At 40.4% G+C, this 25,567-nt stretch overlaps 1 protein-coding gene across 6 annotated transcripts in view; it reads right to left on the bottom strand.

The window, feature by feature from the left end:
* Positions 1–12,075: 12,075 nt before the first annotated feature.
* POT1 (protection of telomeres 1) overlaps positions 12,076–25,567 on the bottom strand; it is a 161,269-nt gene continuing 147,777 nt past the window's right edge. For all 6 annotated transcript variants that reach the window (XM_032800954.2, XM_032800960.2, XM_032800961.2 and 3 more), the window contains 4 exons: positions 24,843–24,934; positions 19,606–19,697; positions 15,049–15,154; positions 12,076–14,068 (listed from right to left, as the gene is read on the bottom strand). In XM_032800954.2, the coding sequence (XP_032656845.1) occupies positions 13,956–14,068; positions 15,049–15,154; positions 19,606–19,697; positions 24,843–24,934 (403 nt within the window). In that variant the 3' untranslated portion in view covers positions 12,076–13,955. The remainder of the gene's footprint in view (positions 14,069–15,048; positions 15,155–19,605; positions 19,698–24,842; positions 24,935–25,567) is intronic.

Here is a 25,567-nt window from a genome sequence, read left to right as displayed (position 1 = left end):
TGTATAATACCCCAGCCGCCGCACCCTTCCAGTTCTTCTTGCCAGCCACTCCGCAGTGGGAAGAGAGGTGAGTGTGGAATGATATGAGCAACAATCTGAGAACACAGTTCAAGGTAAGTTAACTTATTGTTCTGTCTTCGAGTGATTGCTCATATCCCATTCCATTTTAGGTTGATTCCCAAGCCTTAACTAGGCGGAGGGGTCGGAGTGAGACGTGCAGCTGGAGTACGCCACTCCAAAGGCTGCGTTCATCTCGAGACTGTTGTATCCACGCATAGTGCGAGGCGAAAGCTTATGGACGATGACCAGGGCGCAGCACGGCAAATCTCTTGGATGGGCACGTGCCGCCAGGAAGCCGCTGGAGGAGCTTGCGCTTCCTGGTGGATGTGCTGTATAGGCGGACGAGTACGGGAACATGAGCTTAGCGCGTAGCACTTGCGAATACAGGCCGTGACCAAGAGGAATCCTCTGGGAGGAGATGGTAGACCTTTATCCGCTCCGCAACGGCCACAAAGAGCTGCGGAGACTTCCGGAAGGGCTTGGTCCTTTCCACATGAACTAGCGCTTCTGCACATCAAGGTTGTAGTGCTGCCCCGCCGGAGAAGCCCCCCCCAGGAGGCTTGGTGAAAACCGGGAGAAGATGTCTGGCTAGTATGGAAGCAGACACCACCTAGGAGGATGCCGGATGAGGTCGCAGTTGTACCTGTCTTTATGGAGACATTGTACGGAGGGTCTACGTTGAGGCCCTGATCTCCGGACCCTGCGTGTGGGTTGCATCGCCCACCAAGGAACACCGTCTTCACGAACTGTTTAGGGAAGCGAACAAGTTGCAAGCGGCTCAAAGGGCGGGCACATAAGCCTGTTTGGACCAAGTTCTAGGTCCCAGGAGGGGTTGGGTGACGAGCGGGGGGATAGTGACGCTCCAGGCCCATTCATGAATTCGAGAGACTACTGGGGTGAGAAACACCGGAGTAACCACCCTGTCCCGGGTGGAAGGTGGATATCCGCGTTTGCCAGGATGCACCTTAAGGGAGGAATTCGCCAGGTCCTCCTGCTTAAGGGCAGAGGGTGAGTCGAGGATTGTCGGGCCCCATTGACGCCTGTAAGGGAGAAGCATCGTGCGATGCGCATTCAGGCCGTGAAGTGCGTCATTTTGGCCAATACGTCTGGCGGTTGGAAGGCTTTCCTGCTACTAAGGAGGATGCCGCTGCACCGAATTGACAGTGCATCGTCATCGTTGCAGCCATTGAGGAGCCACGCCGTGAGGTGGAGGGATCACAAGGTCTGCGTTGGACGACTTCGTGGTCCTGTGTATTCAGGTCTGGGACACAAGGGAAGGGAATCGGAGCGGCTACCGACAGACTCCAGGAGCGTGGTTACCAGGGTTGCCTGGCGCCCGGCAGGCGCTGACAATATAAGATGCGCACGTCCCTGCGGGGCTTTTGAAGCAGGGGGGGGAAACCCCTGGTTGGCCACCCCAAAGGGGGGAACGGGGAAAGGGGGGGGGGAAGGCATAAGCAGGCGTGGTTCCATGGCAGGAGGAACGCGTCCGTCAGCGATCCGGGGGAGGGCCGGAATGAGCAGAACTCCTGGCACTTCCTGTTCGAGTGGGGAGGCAAAGAGGTTACGAGGGAACCCCCACTCTGGAGACGGAAGTAAATGAGGGTCGCCGGATTTGACCATCGTGGCAGAGAAAGGACCTGCTCAGCGATCCGGCCAGGGCTGTTCCGGATCCTGGGAGGAAGCGATGCCACCAGGTCCATGGAGGCTATGCAGAAGACCACAGTTGAATAGCCTCCAGACCAGGGGAGGCGGGTCCCTCCCTGCTTGTTGATGTAGTTCATGGCCGTTTGTGTTGTCCGTAAGACGGAGGACACAACGGCCACGAGTCGTCTGTTGGACCGTCTGGCAGGCTAGACGAACAGCTTCAGCTCTCGGACGTTGACTATGGAGGTTTGAGCTCGCTCCGGGCTGACCAACGGTCCCTGGGTCTGGCAAGCGACCTAGATGGGTCCCCAGCGAGGATGACGCATCCCGCTCGTGAAGGGTAGTGACGGTTGCTGCGGATGAAATGGCATCCCCGCACAAACCAGGAGACGGGTCCAACCACCAGTCGACGGAGCGTTAGGGACTGGAGGATCTGTGAGCAGCACGTCATGGAGTCCTTGGGCGGAAGACCGAGTGGAGCATGTCTAAGAAGGAACTGAAGGGTGGCCGGGTCGGCTGGGGTATTTATACAGCGCCATGGTGGCGCCACTCCAGGGGGCGCCCAGCCGACCCGCTGAGTGTTGCTAGGGTAAAAGTTTCTCCGACGGCTGTGCACGCGGCGCGCACACACCTAACTCGAATGGATAACTGGAATGGATATGAGCAATCACTCGAAGAAGAACTAATGGATAGTAGTGCCAACTCATGATGCATGCTCGGTTGTGGTGGACTGTCTCATTTCTAAGGGCTCAATTTAGCACTACCATTATCTTTCTGGTTTCTGTACAGTGCAAGACAGATGCGTTATTTGTGGAATTAGGCCTTAAATTCTTCACTTGAAGAAAATGTCTAAGTTCCATTAATGCCAGTTACTATTAGTCAGAGTTATGTGTACACATTCAGAAGGAGAATGTGCCCATAAGTATTTAATAATGTGTTCTTAAGGTGTCTGAAAACACTTCTAAGGTAAAATATTTTATATTTCTACTACATGTTATTTCATGGGAAAATCAAACCATTTATGGCCATAACCAAATACATTTGCCTTTGCCAAAACCTCATTTCTGCTCATTTAATGCTGTCACCGATCCCTAAATGAACAGAGTAGAATACCTGGATTAACAAAACCCTTCTTCTGGTTTACTCTTAAAAATATTACACTACTGATTTTTCCCCCCCCATGTACGGTTCTTTACCAAAAGTCAGAAGTAACCTCTGCTGCTAATGGAAGTGTTTTAGTAATTAACTACACAGAAAAGCCTGAGCCTCAATTACACTAAGGCCCCTTTATACTGCCAGTCACAAACAACTCCTTTGCATACGCACACCACGCCGCCACCGCGTCCCCTCCAAGATTTTCACATGTGAATTTTTGAGTGAAAGGGGCTTTTTATTCACATGATTCACAGTGAATAAATTTCAGCCTCCTAAAACTTTTACCAGAAAATCTTTCTGAAGGCAGAGAAATTAGACAGCCATGTAAAACTACATGACAAGATATTTCACATTAATTTTCAATCTCCAAAAAATAAACCACCAGTTTCACCCACCTTTCCTAGTCCTACTTGAGCAAGATGCTTATCATACTAAATTGTGGGACATGTTCAGGTGACTGTGATATTTACCAGGGAAAGACAGAGAAAACCAACTTTATTTTCACCTATGAGCTAAGCTTCATCTGGTCTTCAGACATGACAAGATACAGTATTTCAGACAGTTACTTTTTATAAATCAAAATGACTATATCATGTGTTAACACTGTGGGAGGCAGCAGATTCTTAGCTCTGGTCTAAGTTTAGGTCAAATTTAGCAGTGCTAGATCGATTTAACCCTGCACCTGTCCACACGACAAAGCCAACTTAAAGGGCTCTTAAAATCAATTTCTGTACTCCTCCCCGACCAGAGGATTAGCGCTGAAATTGATCTTGGTGGGTAGAATCTGGAGTAGTGTGGACACAATTTGATGGTATTGGCCTCTGGGAGCTATCCCAGAGTGCTCCATTGTGACCGCTCTGAACAGCACTCTCAACTCTGATGCACTGGCCTGGTAGACAGCAAAACTCCCGCAAACTTTTTAATTTCTTTTCCTGTTTGGCCAGCATGGCGAGGTGATCAGCACAAGTGACCATGCAGTCCCAGAATCGCAAAAGAGCTCCAGCATGGACCAAACAGATCTGATTGCTATATGGGGAGACAAATCCTTGCTATCCGAACTCCGTTCCAAAAGACAAAATGCCGGATATTTTATAAACATCTCTAAGGGCATGAAGGACAGAGGTTATAACAGGGACCCACAGCAGGGCTGCGTGACAGCTACCAAAGAACCAGAGAGACAAACGGCCACTTTGGGGCAGAGACCCAGACATGCCCCTTCTATGAGCTGCATGCCATTCAGGGGGTGCCCCTACAACTACCCCACCCCCGTGCTTCCCTCCTCCCCTACCCCTCCCGGGCTACCTTAGAAGTTATCCCCCCATTTGTGTAATGAATTAATAAAGAATGCATGAATTTGAAACAACGACGACTTTATTGCCTCTGCAAATGCAACGTTCCAAAAGTCGATGCTAGCCTCAGTACTGTGGATGCACACTGGTGACTTAATGCGCTTAGTGGGGAGACACACAATCAACTATCAAATCGATTTCTAAAAAATCAACTTCTATTAAATCAACCTAATTTCATAGTGTAGACATACCCTTAGAGTTTGACAGACAGAAAATACGGCTCTATTCCCAGCCTTCACACTGATTTATGATGTGACTTTGCCTAAATCACAACAGCTCTGTGCCTAAGTTTTCCCTTACCTGTAGAAAGTTCAACATACCTGCCTTCTTGCTTTAATGTTTGCAAAGTGCTCTGTAAGTTTTAAGTATTATTATTGTCCCATTCTGTTATTGCATCCAACCCCTTAAAATGTTTAATTCTAATAAAACTGATCATATTACCATTTCCCACTAGCTGCTAGTTACTGCCTCCATCTCCTCCTTTACCTGACCATGAAATTCAGATTTTTTTTAACTATCCAAGTCATGTTGTAGCCAGATGGAGAACGATTCCTTCCACCATCTAGTAAACATTTACAAACTCTTTCTTAGCTTCTGGTATTATAAGGCTGATACAGGCTTTCATTTCAACCAAGATTGACTATTGGATTTTTCTAACATTCAGTCTTCCTCAATAAGTTTAAACAACAACAGGGGTTTGTGGGAGAAAAAAATGGCTAAGGCAATTGTTCGTGAAATATTTAGCATTTTTTCCTTGTCTGCTGGATTCAGACTGCCAGTCTAGATCAGTAAGTAACCCAAAAGTGTCACCAACTGATAGCTTTACAATGGATTATAAGAAATACATAAATTGTTTCAGTTCAGTTCCTAGTATATGCGTCTATATGACACAGATCACAGCTGGTGACCAATTGACACTCTTGCTGACAATCTAGGCAAGGACGCCAAGCATTGCATGGGAATGGAGATCTAAATATCCTACTCTCCAGAGGGGATCCACCAAGGCATGGTACCCAGGAATAGAAGCTTGATCTCTTCCATATACAGATAAGAACAGTCTTCAGGATTGTCAATCCAGTACCTTTCATGGATTCTAAATTCTAGCTATCCAAGTACTTTTATGGCCCTCATCACTAAAGTAAGTGAACACTTTTAAAAACAAATTTGCCAGTCCAGAATTCTCTAACAAAGCTAACTGACAAGCAGAAAATATCACCACATTTCCACATCCCCAGCTTTCCAGCCATTGTATCAGTGTCCCTACATTTCTGAATCAATTTCAAAATTCTTCTCCGAGTTACCATGTGGGCTTGACCTTCCATCCCAACTTTATGCTCTTCTGACCCACGTTAATCATTGGTCTCAACATTTAAACTGAAAATAATAGTACCTGGTTCAACAACCTCTTTGAAATGTGTTTCAAAAGCATGAGAATTTGCTGCCCATTTGTATCAGATTAGATACCTCTTTGCCCAGATTGAAAAGTAGACTAAAGACATTCATGTTTTCCTCAAGTCCAAGAGGAGACTGAAATGAGCTTTGAAACCTATTCCTATTTTTACAATGCCTTGAGATGCTTTCTATGAAAGGGAATTTTATAAGTAATCCTTGTGTGACTAAGTCCTTGTCAGAGAAGTGACAGACTGGTAACAGACTATAATGCTTGGCAATGTGAAAGAGTCTTTATATTCAGTAAAGGGGTTTTACATTTTAATTCTGCTCAGAATTTTGCCCATAGTCAACGTACCACTTACAGGAGAAGTAAACTGATCCTTTTATGGGAGTACAAAGATACAAATTCCAGGGATGGTGTGCAAAGAAATAGTACTGACTTCCAAATAGATTTGAATACTCTCTCTAAAATGATACTATTCTATTCGGGTTTGCACACTGTGCTCATTACTGTAGCACCTGGGCACCTTCCTGTAGTGCATTAAGCAACGTGACTACGCATCTGTCACATATGATTTGTTCTCTCATCCTTTCCCCAGAGGGAGAAGCATGTGCAGTGAAGTGTCTTGTTTTGGTAGGGTTTTTTTTTATTTATTTATTAAATATTCACACTATGTTTTTATATTAGAGAAGGAAAGATCAAAGAAATGCATCTTACACTTGGAGTAGAAAGTGGTGAGCTTTAGGATAATCCTCAGTTCCAGGGGAAATTCCTTGCATGGTTGCAGACCACCTTCAGAGAAGGGTCTGTCTCCTGCACAGATAAACTTCACTGTTATTGTTGAGAGTTCACTGCGCCAGAGGGGTGAATTTGTCAAGCATGGTCCTCATTGTGGAGTTTTAAATGGTTGTTTAGGTATCCCGGGCTCAGGCCATGGAGCGCTTTGAAGAGGACTGAGACTTTGAACTTGATTTGAAATTCCAGGTAGCGAGCACAGGACAGATGTAATATGCTTGTGATAGCCTGTGTTACTGAGATGTGCTGCAGTGTCTTGTACTCACTGGTGTTTCTCAAGTGCTGAAGGTTTCATGCCCATGCATATTACATTGCTGTAATCCAGCCTGAGAGGTGATGAAACTGTGAGTAAATGAAACCAGGTCTTTGTCCACTAGATGGGACAATTTCCCCTAACCACTGGATATAGTAGAAAGCATTACTCATAGCTGTTGCAATGTGGGAGCTCAGCATCATAAGGAATTCAAGATTATGCTTAAGAATACGGACTGAATTGACCAATTGTGGATATGAACCTTCAATCAAAGGAGACTTCAGGTGGCTAAAAACTTCTTAAAAGGGGATAGTTTATTAATGGATAGGAATAGTCTTTAAAGAGGTAAACATACTGATCAAATTATAAAGATCAAAATGTGTAGCAATTTTGCACCAAGATTTTTGGCTTAAAAGAGATTATATTTTGGAAAATGCACTGTCAGTTTTCATAGGAACTCAAGAAAACTGGATCTCAGTTTTAAATTAGATACTACATTTAAAAAAACACCAAAAACAAATACTATTTTTTCAAATAAAAATAAGGCCCAGATTTAAACGGACAATAGCAAAAGAATTCAGAGATTAAAAAAAATCATCAATTTAAAATTGAGATATGAAGGTGGTTTCAGGTACAGCCCTTGCCTCTAAGTGTCCCTGTAAAATTTTGTGGTTTTACAATCAGATTTCCCATGTTTAAAAATGTTTTTGTCTCCCCCATGGCTGAGGAAGAGACCCACACAAACACCAGGCAAAACTGACTATAGAGGGGAAATGGAAAATGCACCAGTACGCAAAGTGCTATCAAAAATAATAACCTGGGAGGGAAAAAAAAAATTATTCCTCTCTTTAGTGTCTTTCAAGTTATAGCGCTCTTAGGTGTTACTTGTTGCAACAGCAGGAAAAACCAGACCAAACCCACAATTCAAAGGGTAGATTGATTGAAGTAAATGGTGTCGCTTTCATACAGCTTTAGTATTACAGTAGTCGTATGACCATATGCACTGTACCATATGTCTAAGATATCTAGGCACAATGGGAAATTTAAGGACAGCATGGCAACATTATCTTTGATATTCCTTGTTTTTGTGGGTTTATGTCAGACTCAGTTACTACAACTGCTTCAGATTTTGACAGGATTTTGCACCTTTAGCATAGTAGATGGTAACATGAAGGGTGTCTTTCCAGATAGAATAGCAAATTAATGTAGAGCAATACATGCGTACCTGCTTCCTAGTGCAAAACCCCCCCTGGTAATTCAAATCATGCCTGTGAATTATATTCAACTCAGGTGAAGAGCTGCTCCAGTAATGCTTTGAGGATCAGTTACTACAGGAGTCATTTGGAGAGAGAGAGAGGAGAATCAGATCTATTTTTAAAATACAGTATATTTTTAATGAGTGGGTTGTAGTGTTTCATTCTGGGGTTCTGGTGACACTTGAGCTGCACTCTTCGATTGACAGTGTTACCAGAATCCCTTCAATGAAGTTACAGTCCCTATAATTCATAGCTATCTGCTAGTCAGCCTATAGAAATTACAGCTAAAAGTGAACAGATCTGTGAAGATGTAAATCATAGCATACAAAAAGCCACATTTAAATCACTGACATTTTGTACACTGCTTGTATAGTAAACAGTATGGAACAAAATGCATATGCAGAAACAGGAGGAGTAGGCTAGTACAAATGAGTTCAACAGCTTTTCAGAACAAAATTTCAGCTTTTTTTCAGACAGCCACGTAAGTGCTGTCATCCATATTTACTCTGTAAAGATTAATTTATTTGCAAAATTCAATCATTTAAACTGCATCTGAAACTCAGAATATTTGAACATCATTAACTCAAAAGTGGACAAATTTTGCAAACAAAGAGAACATCTGGATAGAGGACTTGTAACCAATTTCATGAATTTCAAATCACTGGAATTAAAGACAAATGACCAAGTTACAGCAGCTTTTTTGAATCATCATGTTATATATGTATATGGAGAAGATAAACTATAGCCATGTCAGAAACTAACAGTGTCCAATATAGTAAAGCACTTATGGTGTCAAGGAAATGCTTTCCTCCCTCTGGTCCACCCAGAACACTGCAGCACTCTTTCAAACATCCTTACATTCCTCTTTTCTGCTGTACACAATTCAGCTTTTCCTCTACACATCTAAGGGTACGTCTTATAAAATAAGTCGATTTAATAGAAGTTGATTTTTAAGAAATTGATTTGATAGTTGATTGTGTGTCCCCCCCATTAAGTGCATTAAGTCAGCAGTGTGTGTCCACAGTACCGAGGCTAGTGTTGACTTTCAGACTGTTGCACTGTGGTAGCTATCCCACAGTTCCCACAGTCTCCGCCACCCATTGGAATTCTGGGTTGAGGTCCCAGTGCCTGATGGGGCAAAAACATTGTCGCAGGTTGTTCTGGGTACATGTCATCAGCCTCCCCACCCGCCCCCCCATAAAAGCAATGGCAAAAAATTATTTCTCACCTTTTTTCCTGGGTTACCCGTGCAGACGACATACCATGGCAAGCATGGAGCCCACTCAGTTCACTGTCACCATATGTCTCCTGAGTGCTGCTGGCAGATGGAGTACTACACAGCAGCATCCCCTTGCCTTGCCTTGTGGAGAGCAGACGGTACAATACGACTGCTAACCATCGTCATCATCCCAAGGATGCTCCTGGCTGACTTCGGTTATGTTGGTCGGGGGTGCCTGGGCAGACGTGAGTGCTCCTGGCCGGCCTCGGTGAGGTCAGTTGGGGTGCCTGGACAAAATGAGAATGAATCTCCATTAGACGAAACTTAAAGAAGAGAATGACCTGGAGTCAGTCCTACCTGGAATATCATGCCGGCTGGAGGCTTCTGCCTCAGGCTGCTCTCCCAGTCAGCAGCACTGCGCGGTCGCACCAACACCAGGCTACCCCTTGCTCCCATGGCTCATGAAACCTGAACAATAGTAAGGAGCAGTTTAACTATAGGCTGAGCAAGTGCTCAATGGTGGTAGAATGTGCCTTTGGACGTTTAAAAGCTCGCTGGCACAGTTTATTGACTCAATTACACCTCAGTGAAACCAATATTCCCATCATTATTACTGCTTGCTGTGTCCTCCACAATATCTGTGAGAGTAAAGGGGAGATGTTTATGGAGGGGTGTGTGGTTGAGGCAAATTGCCTGGCCGCTGATTACACGCAGCCAGACACCAGGGCGGTTAGAAGAGCACAGCAGGGCGCACTGTGCATCAGAGAAGCTTTCTCCTGTTTGTTTCTCCTTGATGAAAACCCGTCCCCTTGGTTCACTCTACTTCCCTGTAAGCAAACCACCCTCCTCTTCCCCCTTTGATGTCTGCTTGCAGAGGCAATAAAGTCATTGTTGTTTCAGATTCATGCTTTCTTTATTAATCCGTCACACAGATGGGGGGATAACTGCCAAGGTAGCCAAGGAGGGGTGGGAGAGGAGGGAAGCACAGGGGTAGAGTAGTTGTAGGGGCACCCTCTAGAATGGCATGCAGCTCATAGAAGCAGCGTGTCTGGGGCTCTGCCCCAGAGCGGCCGTTTGCCTCTGGTTCTTTGGTAGGCTTGCCTGGGCTCCTTAAGTTTAGAGCAGCACTGCTGCAGGTCCCTGTTATAACCTCTGTCCTTCATGCCCTTGGAGATTTGTTCAAATATTCCGGCATTTCGTCTTTTGGAATGGAGTTCGGTTAGCATGGATTCTTCTCCCCATACAGCGATCAGATCCAGTACCTCCTGTTTGGTCCATGCTGGAGCTCTTGTGATTCTGGGACTCCATGGTCACCTGTGCTGATGAGCTCTGCATGGTCACCTGTGCTGATCAGCATGCCACACTGGCTAAACAGGAAACTTGCTAACGCTTGAAGACTAAGCTCTTTATGGCTTCAAAACATGTGTTTTATAAACTGGTTGGCACAATAAATGTTATTCTTGCCAAATTTTAGCCGAAGTAGAAATGGCAACCTATGTGGAAGAGGTAACAACAAAAATGAATCCATGAACATTTAAAGCAGATTCCAAAATATGCTTCACAGTCAGTGAGAAGTAAACATATGGAGAACATCCTGAATTTATGATGGAAGAGTGGTCTCAAATTATCTGTTTTATTTTGATCTGAGCATTAAGAGAGCATCAGAAAACTGATGATCCCTTACAAGCAAGCAATTCCTTTTAAAATGGTGAAGCACTGAATATTACTGGGGATCGGGGGCAGAAGGAGTGGAGAGAAAGTGGGGGATGTTAAATGAAATTTTCATGAGAATTCACAGATATCAGATTCACCATTCAAAGTATTCTGATTTTTCCAACATTATATCAAATGTAAATTTAAAATTTTTGAACGTCTGTAATAAATTAATTCTATGGATAGCTATTATAACACCGATGGATCTTAATCTCATTCACTCAATTCAGAAAGGCAGTTTTGATTTATTTTTAAAATGTGTTTCAGAAACTAGAGAAAAGTGACCAAGGGATTGAAAATGGGAGATGAAATTTCTTGTTTCTGTGCAGATGATGATATCTGGTCCAGGTCAGTAGTGACTGAAAGTAATTATTGTAACAGGTGTGACCTACAGTAAGTTGGAGTCAGTTTGTGCTCTCAGTTCAGATCAGAGTGGAAACTGCCTGCATCACAGAAGCTACTATCTCAATTGGCTTCTAAGTTGGCAGTCTCCACATATGCATTAAGAAATAAAACAATCATGGAGATGAAACACAGCTCAATCACTCCCACAGAAGGATCCTTCAGGTCAACACTGAGACAAGTTTTGTGAACCGTGGTCTTCAGTTCTGAGAAATTCAACATCTTCCACGAGCACTGAAAATCTCAAAGAAAATACATCTGGTAAGACATTTAGCTATTTTGGTTCCAATTCAAGAAACTTACGTAAGGCTAGGTCTACACTGGGGGTGGGGGTGGGGTCGACCTAAGATACGCAACTTCAGCTACACGAGTGGCGTAACTGAAGTTGGTGTATCTCAGATCAATTCACTTGGCGGTGAGGACGGCAGCAAGTCGACCACTGCTGCTCCCCCAATCGACTCCGCTTCCGCCTCTCACCGCGGTGGAGTTCCGGTGTCGTTGGCAGAGCGATTGGGGATAGATCGATCACCACCCATGGATCCGGCAGGTATTTTAGACATACCCTAAGAATGTGCTCTGCTGGATGAAGGCCATTGGCAGCAGAGAGGTTTTGTGAATAGATATCCAAAAGTTAAGTGTGAGCAAAGAGTTCATTATTTTAAATCAGCTAAATACTTAAAATATTCAATAGCCAGACAACTTCATGTGCCATATGTACAATTATAAAATGACTTGAAAATGTTCTGCCAGAATCTCAAACATTAGAGATGGTGAAAACAAATTTACGCTGAAGTGTGAGCCTTATATATTCTGATCTATTACTTTTCAAAAGGTTTACTTTAAAATAGATTTTATTAATACCTGCAATGATGTACAGGAACATTACTTTTTATTTACATAAAAAACATTTACAATTTAACACATACTTTCTACTAATGATTGGCAGTGCAAATTATGGTTTGTGATGTCATGTAACACAACCAGAAATACAGGCTCTATAGTTTTTGTGATTAAACTACCCATTACATAGCAAACAAACCCTTATATATTTCTTATGGATGAGTGCTTCAGGAGTTAAATTCCACTGAAATTATTTGGACACCCACATAGGTGTTTAAGTTTTAAAAATAATTCACTTATCAGTATCTCTCATCAGGCCAGGGGTAGGTAAGCAGCTGCTTTCAGAACTAATGCCAGCGTTGTTCCTTGCTTGGCAAGTTGATGGTCCTGTTCAATCAGGCCGACAGTTTCTCCTCTCGTTGAAAGTGAACCATTGGCTTCCAATGTTAATGCACCTTCTACCCATATGATAATTGATACACTTCTAGGGTCATGGCTCATTGTTTCCACGGTGCAAAGTGATTTTTAAAGTACCCCACAAAAATCTATTGACATCTGGATGAAACTGTAAGTGGATATAATAGCTTATTCTACTAATCATCTCTTGGAACACTGTAAAAATCATTTGTATTTAGTATCAAAGTACCTGTCAACTATGAGCACTATTTTAAATACCTCCATGCTCCCTTTAAAAAAATCCTCTGCGCAAGTGTTATGTTATTTTTTTTCCTTGATGACAAGAAGCATATTCCCCTAATGAGAATTTTTACATTACAATTATTCTTTAGAAAATGATTCTGAATTTGGGGCAAATACTTTAGAATGCAAGGTAAAAGCAGGCAATTTCTTTCCACTGTGGTAGCCAACTAGTCACTTGTTGGCCTGAAAATGCTCTCTCTAAATTTAGCCATCCAATCCAATTATACAAAAGAGAAAAGCAATCAAGACAGTATAACCGGACACTAAATTTAGCCAAACTATGTGCAAGAACCTCTGCAAAAACACACACAATTTAAAGGAGCAGCAATGTCCGATATGGCCCCAAATATGTCTGACTTTACCATCCTTATAATCTAATAAATATTAGTATTCATTTTAATATTTTAAATATCCCTGCTTTTATGGCCTGACTTTCTGATTCTTAAGCAAATGAGTAATTTTAATTCATGCAAATAGCTCCACTGAGGTCAATAACACTACTTGCACACATAAGGACTGCAGGAAGAGCTCACTACATATCAAAGAGAAATTAAAGTAAGGAAAGAAAACACGGTTTTTTAGAACCCTAAAATAGATTTGTACAGAATAAAGTGAGGCAATACAAGTTAATGAAGAGCTCTGTTTCCACAGCTGTTCTCAAATCACTTACTCTTTTGTATTAAAATCGATAAAGAAACAAAGCATAATCATGTTGACTGTTCTTCAGACATTACAAACACGTTTACATTTTACAATGTCCCTTTAAATTTGACTCTGTAGGTCATAGCAGAATTCAGTAACATTAATGATAATTTTCAATTGCGTAATAGCTTGGAATGTTTGGATATTACAGTATCAACCACGAAGTGACCAATCCCATGAAGTGCCGAGCATCTCAACTACCACTTGACTCACTGGGTTGGGCCCACAGCAAGTAATAAATACCTCTTAGCATATGTCCAATTCATTTTAATTCAGGAACAGAAGAGCTAAAACCTTCATGCACAAGTGAGATGCAGAAAAAGGCATTTATTTTCCTGATTAATATCTCTCAACACAGAACATAATACACTAAATGTTATACAAAACCTTGTATGGTGTTTATAGCTTCAAAACTTTTTTGTAATTGATAATGTTGATAAATTGCATGTCTCTTAAATTGCAATACATATCACTAGATAACATCTTCAGCAACCACAGTGTCATAAATTTGATAGCAAACTTGCTGTTCCATTCCATCTTTGACATTATAAGACTTGATGAAGCATTCCAACCATGGCAAGTCATCTACAAATCAAAAACAAAATTACATATTTTGATAGTATTTCCAGCTTTTATAAGAAAAGTGGAACTTTAACACATAATTCATCTGACTAAAAGGAAAACTAAAAACGGATTTTGAAGTTTCTTATGCACAGAATGGGTTGATCAGTCTCCACTGAGAAATACTTCTCCTCTCTGCTGGTACAGAGAGCCAGAGAGCAGAGTGGGACTTGTATCATTATTCTCCCTCTGTTCTCACCATAGGTACTTGGAGAAGATAATGCAGCCTAGGGATATATCTTCTATTACATGGAGCACTTACTGCTCTGGGTGGGAGAAGGTCCCCAGGGTGCCTGGGTGCCCTGGACTTGCACTGTGAGGAAACAGGCTTCTAAGGGCCAGAGCTATGGCAAAGACAAACAGTTCTGTGCAGACAGCCCAGTGGAAACTTCCACTTTGGGCCCCCAGATGAAATGCTCAGAGGAACTCTGTATGGGATCTTCACAGAGATTTCCTTACCCTGAGTCACTTTCCATAGGGGTTTCCTGCAGGAAAGGGTACTCCAACTTTGTATGTGCATTCAATGGAAGAATCTGGCCTAAAGTGAGGGGCTCAGACTGAATTCTCTATTAATTGTCACTATGCTTCTGTGACATTTTAAATAAAGGTGTTTTGGTTAACTTCCATATGAATGTGAATTACACATCTAGCTCTGCCTGGACAAGCATGTATACATACAAAACTGAATCTATGCCAGCATGAGTGAACAGCTGCACACATTTATTACCATTGCAGGGACTGAATTATTACTCCTATTTCCAAAGGCCCTTCTTTTAAAAAGGACAAACTAAACATATTACACTAAACAAAAGTAAGTGACAATTTCCTTACAATTCTGTAGTATTGAATTTGGTCTGTGCTCTCATCATATTTATAATAAATGAATGGTGAATTCAACATAACTTTACATACATAGTAGCAGATTACAAAAAGTGACAGCTGACCTAGTTTTGTTCCTGGAGGACAAAGTATATTCATGATCATTTCCATCTTCTCCTGAAGAAGACTACTGGTAAGGACTTCGGAGGCAGGAATCTGGAAAAACTTTTCCTGAGGAAAGTGGAAGGGTTTGAGGAGAAAAGAAGAGAAAAATGAATCAGGTGTCATTAGTTAGTGTCATTTTAGCAGGCTCTTGAATCTTATGAAGAGAGTAAAATGACAAAAGGTAGCAATATATTCAGTTCAGTGTTTTTAAAATGACCCAGATACAGCTAGAAACAAACCAGAGCATGCATGAGTAGGGTATTAACCCTGAGACATGTAGTATGGTCAATGACTTACACACTTTTTTGGTGGTCTTAATGCTTTACTAACACACATACTGCATGAAGATAAATCCATTAAAGATCATGAGGTGCTCAAACACTATTAGAGCTGAGCGAATAATAGATTTTTCAGTTGGCAGAGGACTGAACCGAAAAATGTGAAAAAACAAATTTGTTTGATTCAAACTGAAATTCAGTTTTTCAATTTTTTTTCTGTTTTGAATCAACTGAAATGTTTTAGGTTGACACAAAATGATTACTTTTTTCATTTTGTGTGTTGATTCAGTCAGCTTTGGATGTTTTTCACCATTTCGCATGGGTTTCTTTCAGTTGGACAACATTTAAAAATGGAACATCATTTCACAATGAAAAGTCAAAAAATATTTCAAAATTTTCAAAATGAAACATTTTGAAACAAAGTCAAAACAATGTTTTCAAATGGTTGAAATGAAACATTTTGACTTTTTGAAAAAATGTTTTTCATTTTTTCTCAGGCAAAACTTTTTGACAAATTCATCACGAATTTGTGAATCGTTTCAGAGACCCCAAAATTCATTTTTTTTGGCAAAAATAATCCCCCTCCGATTGCCCAGCTCTAGATACTACAGTGATGGGCGCCATATAAATACGATAGACAGACAGACAAAAATTACAGCCAGGATTGTGCCATCCTTATTTAAATTCAACCTTACCGCTCCAATAGTCCATTGCTATTAATGGAAATCCTGAGGAGTAAGATACCACTAAACAAGAGTACGGGTGTCAGAATCTGAACCTATGCAAGAAGAACTCTCGTTTTGAATTTCATTCTTCAGTTTGAAAAGAAATGTGGGTGGGTTTTACACAATTTATCTTCCCACTATAAAAAGTACCCCAAGTAGATGATGAAATAAAACAGTAGGGGAACTGTATAACATCTATTCCCAACAATTTTCACTGCAGCATCATTATTTTAACATAACTTTGACCCGACTTGACTCTCTCTCCCCGGAGCCCAGCTGACCTGTCACCTAGCAAAATGGGTTCCTTTCTGGTCGACCTCTAGATGGCACTATAATATAACTATTAAATAACAACTGTTTATGGCAAAAGAGAGACACATTTTCAACTCACACTTTAATTTTTCCTGACTTTTCTCCCCAGCTCCTTTAACTCAGACTATCAGGTTAAGAAAATTAACTGGGAGCGTTACTATAGAAATCAGACTGGAAGCTAGTTTGAAGTTACACTTCAAAGCAGCCCAGCTTTTTCTCAAGCACTCTTGGAGCACCTTAGTCTGGGCAGAGGAAAGTGACAGTTTCCTTTTGAAGTGCAGGTGACACTTTAAAAGAAAACTGCCTTTTCCCTCTGCAACTCAGTTGTAGCAGTCAGCAGCTCCCCCAGATTAGTTTCTCAATTTAAAAGAACAGCTTTCAAAGAAGGGAAGAGAGGCAGAGGAAAGGAAAAAAGAGAAGAAAGTGGGGACTGCTGGGCTCCAGCTTCCTTTGCAGCTAAAGGCCTTCATATTTTAATAGAAGAGCCTTTTAACTTGTTATACAGAATGGCTTAAAGAAAAGAAATGGGAGAACATTTCCCCCTTATTGCCACTTGACACAGTGGGTAAAAATATATGTATATATTAATTTGTATGCATCTGAGGTGAGGCTGTCCCAAGCTGTGAAACACAGGGACCAAAAAGCCCAATTGGCTTTAGATAATTCCAAAGCTGCAGTGTAATATATTACAAATATAATGCTATATTAGATTAGCATTATCAGCATCTATTCATCTTATCAAAGCCCTCATACTTCTTAACATTTACATTCCTACCTGAAATTATCAGCAGGTATGCAACAATCAAAAGGACAGCCAAAATAAATATCTATTGCATGCAAACAACTATATAAATGAAACATGAAGGCCCAGCTACTCAAAATCTAAGACATGCAGAGTACTCACAACTAATTTAACTTTGCCATCATGAATGTATGAAATAGGATCTTCCATTACTTCCACAACGTTATACATCTGTTACATATGCATATGAAAAATAATACTTCGCATTTACATAGCATTTTAGAATCATTTAGTTAATCCCTCATATTCCCATAGGCAGGCCAATATTATTTCTATTTTAGAAAATTGGTAAACAGAGACACGTAATTGAAGCAAAGTGTGTAAAGTTACAAAGAGTTAATGTATAATCTTATGTTAAATGTGGAGACCAAGTATCTATTTAAGGTAAACAATCTTTCTGGGGGCAGGGACTAACATTTATTTGGAGGCTAGATGAATACAACCTAAAAGGCACTAGTCAGTCCATGACAAGCAAGAGCCCACATTACCTAGAACTTTAGAACAAAAACCTAGATTTAGAAGATGGACAGCTATATGGCTTTGGCTGGAATCTACCCAGTAAGGAACCAGAGTTGTCAGAATAGTCATAAAATCCTGAGCTAACCCAAAAATAGAGTCACTCTCAATGACTCTCAATCACCACATCAAAAGCAATCAGACAGGGTGTTTCAACACCATGACAGAGAGAAACTCAGCCAGCTCAGCCAGGGACTTTGTGGAAACACAGGGCGCCGAATACCCCTGTGACATACTGTACTTAAAAACTGCACCTTGTATCCCCACATTCATCACTTGTGCATGGTTATGATATTTTGTACAAAGAATGCCTTGTAAGGTATCCTATGAAAAAACTCAGGATTTGCTGAAACTCTTCATTCTGTCAAAATATGTATATCATCACTGTATATGGAGTTATGAGATTTTGCTACATATGTTGAGACTCTAGGAGACGCTGATAGCAAGCTCTCCAGTGGCAACAAAGGCGGTAACCCACACTCAGATGGGTGTTAGGCAACTCTCACTAGCCTTTGACCAGCAGGGGAACTGCAAACAAGAGATTTACAATTCAATAAAAGACAGTTGCTCAAGCTCTACACAATGGGGATTGCTTAACTCAGTGACTCAGCAAGGTATCAGGATAGGTGATACTTGATTCCATGTTTGAGTCAGTATGTTTCCAGGCACATGAACTGAGGGACAGTGGCATCAAGAGTCTGCCTCTTTCCTCCCCACCTACTCTGAAGGCAACAAGACTTTGGCAGAAAAGACTTTGAACTGGGAAATTGGTCTCAGGCTGAGCAGGGAATTCAGCCTGTGTATTATGAACTGTGAACTAATGCAACTCCAGGTAGAGTGAGAAAAACTGCTTGATTCAACTCTTGCTTAGTGTGACAAAGTTTATGACTTAAACTTAAATTTTACCTTTTATTTCTTATGTAACCAACTCTGACTTCTATGCCTACCACTTATAATTGCTTAAACTCTATCTTTTTATAGTTAATAAATTTATTTTAATCTTTTATCTTTACCATTGAGTTCGTCTAAAGAGCTTGGGGAATCTGTTCAGATTACAAAATTGGGGCATGTCCACCATCCTTTGAAGGAGTGGTGAATTAATTAAAGAGCTTACAATGCTCAAGACCTTCTTGATTATAGAATCAGTCATAGAATATCAGGGTTGAAAGGAACTTCAGGAGACCGTCTAGTCCAACCTGCTGCTCAAAGCAGGACCACTCCCCAATTAAATCATCCAATAGAGTTTTTGCCCCATATCCCTTAAATGGCCCCCTCAAAGACTGAACTCACAACCCTGGGTTTAGGAGGCCAATGCTCAAGCCACTGAGCTCTCCCTCCCCCCTCAATGCATGATGGTACATTTCTGGGGTGCAAGACTGGGGCTGGAGAGATTTGCTGGTATCTCCCTGTATATAGTTCATGACAGGCTGTGAGAGCCTGCATGTAACTTTTGGGTGTGCCTTCACATGCTAATGGCTGTGTGAGAGCAAAGCCAGAAGGGGCTGCTAGTCACTAGCAGAGCAGTTTAAGGGTACCATGATCCAGAGAGTTAAAAGGAACACAGCAGGCCTACAGTCCAGGATGTGTCCTGGTGTGTGTGTGTGTGTGTGTGTGTGGGGGGGGGGGGTCACACTCCCTACTCCAGTTCCTCTCTTCAGTCCATTTTAAGACAAACATTTTTCTCCCATTTTGCCCTTTATCTGATATTGACCTAAACAGCATTTTCACCAGTGGATAGTGCTAATAATTTGTACGTTCATTATAACTGTTTGTTTTAAAACACTGGATATGACTAAGAGAATGCACAAATTCATATACACATTCAAACATCTCTGAGACCATACTTAACAAGAACCATCATCTATTTATTCTCCGTTTACTTACATAGTCAAAGAGGTATGCATCCAGTGCTCCTGTGCCATCATCAAGTGTAAACTTCATAACAAAAACATACTGGAGTGGCTCAATACCTAAAACTAGTGTGGGAAAAATATTTTGCTTTAGGTATTGAATATTCAAGACAAAATTATCACAACACAAGGTAAATGAAATGACTTGCTTTTAATTATGTGACTTATTGTACGATTATAATTTTAAAATATAATCAGATACATGGATGGGTGGAGTTTGTGGATTTATAATTAGAGCTGTACAAACAACAGATTTTTCAGTTCAACACTGAACCGAAAACTAAACAACAAAATCTTTTCAGGTTGACCTGAAACAAAACATTTCTGAGTTTTTTTAAAGCAAACAATGGAAATGTTTCATTCAACCTAAAACCAGACTTTTTTTTTTATTTCAAGGTTTTAATTTTTATATAAAATTGAGGGAAATTCCAAAACAAAATGCATTTCTGAAATAAAAAGTTGTTTTTTTTGTCTCTCTCCTCCCACTAATATAAAAAATTCGCCAAAATCTGCTTGAGTTTGCTAATTGTTTTGGTTGAAGCAAATCTGCATTTTTTCAATAAAACGTATTTTCATTGAAAATTTCATGTAGCTCTACATATAGGTTTCATGACAATGTTATACACTAAGTGAAAATATTTTGTGTTGCAGGTAAAATGAGATGCTCAGAAAGATTTATGTATAGAGTGCCACTTTAGAATGGAAATTCAGTTTTGCTCAAGAGTTTAGAAAAATACAGAAAAGCAGTGGTTCTTAAAGCTGGTCTGCTGCTTGTTCAGGGAAAGCCCCTGGTGGGTTGGGCTGCTTTGTTTACCTACTGTGTCTGGGGGTTTGGCTGATTGTGGCTCCCATTGGCTGTGGTTTACTGCTCCAGGCCCATGTGGGCTGTGGGGGATCATAGAATATCAGGATTGGAAGGGACCTCAGGAGGTCATCTAGTCCAACCCCCTGCTCAAAGCAGGACCAATCCCCAGGCAGATTTTTACCTGTTCTCTAAATGGCCCCCTCAAGGACTGAACTCACAACCCTGGGTTTAGCAGGCCAATGCTCACACCACTGAGCTATTCCTTCCCCCTCTGGCCTGGAGTGGTGAACCATGGCTAGTGGGAGCCATGATTGGCCAAACCTGCGTACGCGGCAGGTAAACAAACCGGCCCGGCCTTCCAGGGGCTTTCCCTGAATAAGCACCTGTCATAAACAGATAGCTAAGGGTTAATGTTTCTTTTACCTGTAAAGGGTTAACAAAGGGAACCAAACACCTGACCAGAGGACCAATCAGGAAACCGGATTTTTAAAAGCTCAGGGAGGGAATGTTTGGGTAATTTGGTGTGTCCCCCTTTGTGTGGTGTCTTTGTCTGCCTTTCCTATGAGAGGGACTTTCTATCTTCAAGCTTCTAATCTTCATTTCCAAATGTGAGACAAGGTAGAAAAAACAATAGCTTATTGTTTTGTTTGTATTTACAATCGTTGTAGTGCGGAGAATGTTTAAATTGTAATTTTTTTTTGAATAAGGCTGTTTATTCATATTTTTTTTAAGCAATTGACTCTGTATATGTTATCTTGACTACAGAGAGCATTTTTATGTCTTTTCTTCTTTTCTATATAAAAGCTTCTTTTAAACAACTGTTGGATTTTCTTTTCTAAAGTGAGGTTCAGTGGATAAGAAGTCCCTGTCAGGATTATGGCTTCTCAGAAAAGAACTGGGAGGGGCCGAAAAAAAGGAGGGGGGAAGTAAATGCTCTCTCTGTTTGTAATTCAAGGAGTTTGAAGTACAGATAAATCTCAGGATAATCACGGAGGGGAAGCCTGGGGAGGAAGTAAAGAGAAGATCAAGGGGAGATAACCACGGGGGAGGGGGTTATTTCTCTTTGTGTAAGACTCAGGGCATCTGAGTCTTGGGTCCCCCCAGGGAGTTTGGGGAGACAGAGTGAGTCAACACTGGAAATTGGAATTTTTGGCTGGTGGCAGCGCTATCAGATCCAAGCTGGTAATTAAGCTTGGAGGTTTCATGCAGGCACCCACATTTTGGACTCTAAGGTTCAGAATTAGGAATTATGCTTATGATAGCACCGGACCAGTTTTGAGAACCAATGCTCTAAAGTACCTCTTTTCTCTTTAGTAAAAATGTTGCAAACATTTGCATACATCCTAACTTCTGACTATGTGATAGGATCTCTTTTTGCCTGATCTTCCACTGAAATCAGTGAGAGTTTTGCCTTTGGTTCAATGATAACAGGATGGTGTTCTAAACGAACATACGGCAATATATTTGGTGAAATATATTACCTATCGGAAAACAATTTATTCCATATGATGTAGTTAAAATTCCTTGGCAAGTTCTACTCAGATAAAAAAGCTGCCTGACTGGTACTCTGAAATCAACTAAACCCATCTGTGAAAATTCAATGGCTAGGTACATTCTTCCACTGATATTAACTATGTCATCTGTCCAACAAAAAAGATTCAAAACTATGTACCTAAGGCATATAATTATGGCAACTACTTACCAATCATGCTCTCTCCTGGCTATCTTTAATTAAGTGTCTATGTATGCTTTATATTTTGAATACTGCTTGAGATTCCTAGTGGGATTCTGTTGGGGCCTGTCCAGGGTCTGGTCCTATTTAATATTTTCATTAATGACTTCAATAATGGAGTGAAAAGCATGCTTGTAAAATCTGTGGATGACACTAAACTGGAAGGGGTTGCTAGCACTTTGGAAGGCAGAATTGGAATTCAAAATGACCTTGACAAATTGGAAAATTGGTCTGAAATCAACAAGATGAAATTCAACAAAAGACAAGTGGAAAGTACTACACTTGGGAACGAAAAACCAAAGGCACAACTACAGAACAGGGATAACTGGCTAAGGAGTAGCACTGCAGAAATCTGGGGTATAAGTGAATAACATTGAATATGAGTCAACATGATGCAATTGTGAAAAAGGCTAATATTTTGGGGTGTATCAACAGGAATATCATATGTAATAAGAAGACATGAGAGGTAATTGTCCTGCTCCATGTGGCACTGGTGAAGACTCAGCTGGAGTACTGAGTCCAGTTCTGGGTGTCACACTTTAAGAAATATGTGGCCAAACTGGAGAGTCCAGCAACAAAAATAGTAAAATGTTTAGAAAACCTGATATATGAGGAAAGGTTAAAAAAAATGGGCATGTTAATTTTTAGAAGAGAATACTGAGGAGGGACCTGGTAACAGTCTTCAACTGGGCTAAGGGCTGTTACAAAGAAGATGGTGATCAACTGTTCTCCAAATCCACTGAAGACAGGACAAGAAGTACTGAGCTTACTCTTCAGAAAAGGAGATTTAGCTTAGATATTACAAAAAAATTGCACTGGAATAAGCTTCCAAGGAAAGTTAAAGAATCCCTGTCATTGGAGGTTTTTAAGAACAGGTTAGACAAACACTTGTCAGAGATGGTCTAGGTTTAGTTGGTCCTGCCTCAGCATGGAGGGCTGGACTAGATAATCTCTTGAAGTCCATTCCAGTCATACATTTCTATGCGTAAATGATCTATAATCAGTTAAAATCACCAGTATAGTCACATATTTTATCAATTAGTTTTTAAAAGTAAAAATAACTTCAAACATACATTGCAAGCAGTTATGTGAGAATAGACATCGCTACAGAAACACTGTTGAAGTTTCCTCTAAGAAAAAGGTAGATGATCTGTTTACTCATCACTTATTCAGTTTCTCCTGATGATTCCAGACTAGCTCACCTTCAGGAAATTTTGTTCAGTAAGAGTTTAGACTCCATTAAAAGGAGTCCACAATTGTAAAATAGAGAAGACTTTGCACTTTGGACTCATAACATAAACAACTGATGCTTCTTAACACACTTCTTGCCTTATGAACCTTCATATTTTTCATATAAACTCAAAAATTCTTATGAAAATATTAGTTATATATTATATGTATTACTCTTGTATTACAGACATTTATATATCTTCCCATTTTATATCTGTACTATCTTTAATTAAACAATTCTGGGGAAAAAAATTAAATAGTTAATCAAGTATTTACCTATAAAAAAAGAAATGTACTCCATGGTGCTTTGGATAGTCCTGCACTGTTTATGCTGCCATGATCCAACCACTCAGTGACTAAAATTTGTCAGGGCAGTACATTCTGAAAGCAAAGGGTTCAATCTAACCAAACCACAGCTATTTATTTCGCCAGACAAAATTGGTTTTCATGCAGTAGCCACATTAGTACGTTGCTGAATTATGCTGTGAGGAATTATGACTCTCCCAATCACTGCTTTTATTTAATTTGCTGGAAAGCTTTCATTTAATGAATTTAGGGGTTTTTTTATTTGGAGGGAAGTACATTTCTAATTAACACTATTTGATACTGTAAATTGTGTGTTAGCTTACATTTACTAATACAGAATAAACATGAGAGGATATTTGTGAGAGACATGCTTCTGCAGTAGTTTGTATTCTTTAACAAAATCAGTCAGACTTAGATACTGCTTGAGACTGCAAATCCTTATTAGGATGTGAACTGATTTAAAATAATTAAATTTAGAAACAGTTCAAACTGTTATCTTCTTCTCCCATTTTATTTCCCAAGGCTCTGTTTTCCTTCCATCAGTTGATGTGACTACCTAAAGCAACACAAGGAATAGATAGGGAGATTCAAAAGCAGAAAGGGGAATTAGGGGCTCAAACTCTTGACTTGGGCGATTAACTCTTCACCAATTCCCTGGGTTATGTATTAGGCTAGTGTGTATATCCTCTAATGGTAGTGTTTACAAAAGATATAAACCTTACTATCACTCACAGCTAAGGAAGAGTCACATTTGGCTCAAGTGGAAGACTTATGAATCATACAAATTTTATTCCTGATGCTACATATTTGTGTATAGCTCACAATAGACATCTATAAGTATGTAACCAAAGATTCATTACACCTGCACTATCTTAATTGTTAAAAATGCCACCTAGTGCAGAATAAACACTAAACAATGATCTCACATTTTGACAGGTAAAAAGTTTTTCAGTTCGTCTTTATAATAGTATTTTAAAAAAGTAATCATATATTTAAGTCCAGCTCACAAAATGCAAATACGTATGCATCCATAGGACATATAAAGATCTGAGCAAAAGTGTAATCCATTCAGTGAGATAATTTGTATCTACCTTAAGAATGAAGGCACAATCTATTTCACATCATAATATTGGCTAACCTTGTGCTATTTCAGTTGGCTCCCACGATGGTTCTTCTTCTGCAAGGGAACTGAGATTCTGGATAGTCTTCTGATTCGAACACTGTTTGCACCTGACATTTAAAATAAAATGCTGATAGTGTACAGACTTCAAGGTGATGAACTATTAGCTTTTTCATTCTGTGCCAAACAGGTTTATTCAAATAAAGTTATTCAGTGAGGATACAAACCATCTTCACTATGAAAAGATCCACAGTTGACAAATCAGGTTTTTTAAGGCAGAGAAGCTTCATACAACATCTAAAGTACTAAACCACATTAATGCTCCCTATGAATCACCAGCTACAAAAAGTAAGTTATTTTGACCCATGAAAGAGCCTAATTGAATAACAAAGGCTAACTGCACACCACTACCAACTGAGCACATATTCATGCACTAGCACTTTTTGTGGTTTAACAATACATACAAAGTGCCATTTTGTAAGAGCAGTAATAAATCAAACTCTAATATGTATTAAAAACACGATAGGATTATAAGATTAGAAGTACAGGAATTTGTCTTAACTTGTGCCTAAAATATTTTAATTATAAGTTATTAGAAGAACCTCTCCTTTTTATTCCTGGAGTACTAATATATCATCATCAAACTTTTACAGGATGTAAGACATCAACTAAAATTCTGTAAGTGGATAAAAATATCTTTCATTGAGAGATGTCCATATAAAGTTGTTTTCATTTGCCCCAAG

This window comes from Chelonoidis abingdonii, chromosome 1, assembly GCF_003597395.2.
Source record: "Chelonoidis abingdonii isolate Lonesome George chromosome 1, CheloAbing_2.0, whole genome shotgun sequence".
Lineage (NCBI taxonomy): Eukaryota > Metazoa > Chordata > Testudines > Testudinidae > Chelonoidis > Chelonoidis abingdonii.
This window is presented reverse-complemented; position numbering and strand designations above follow the sequence as displayed.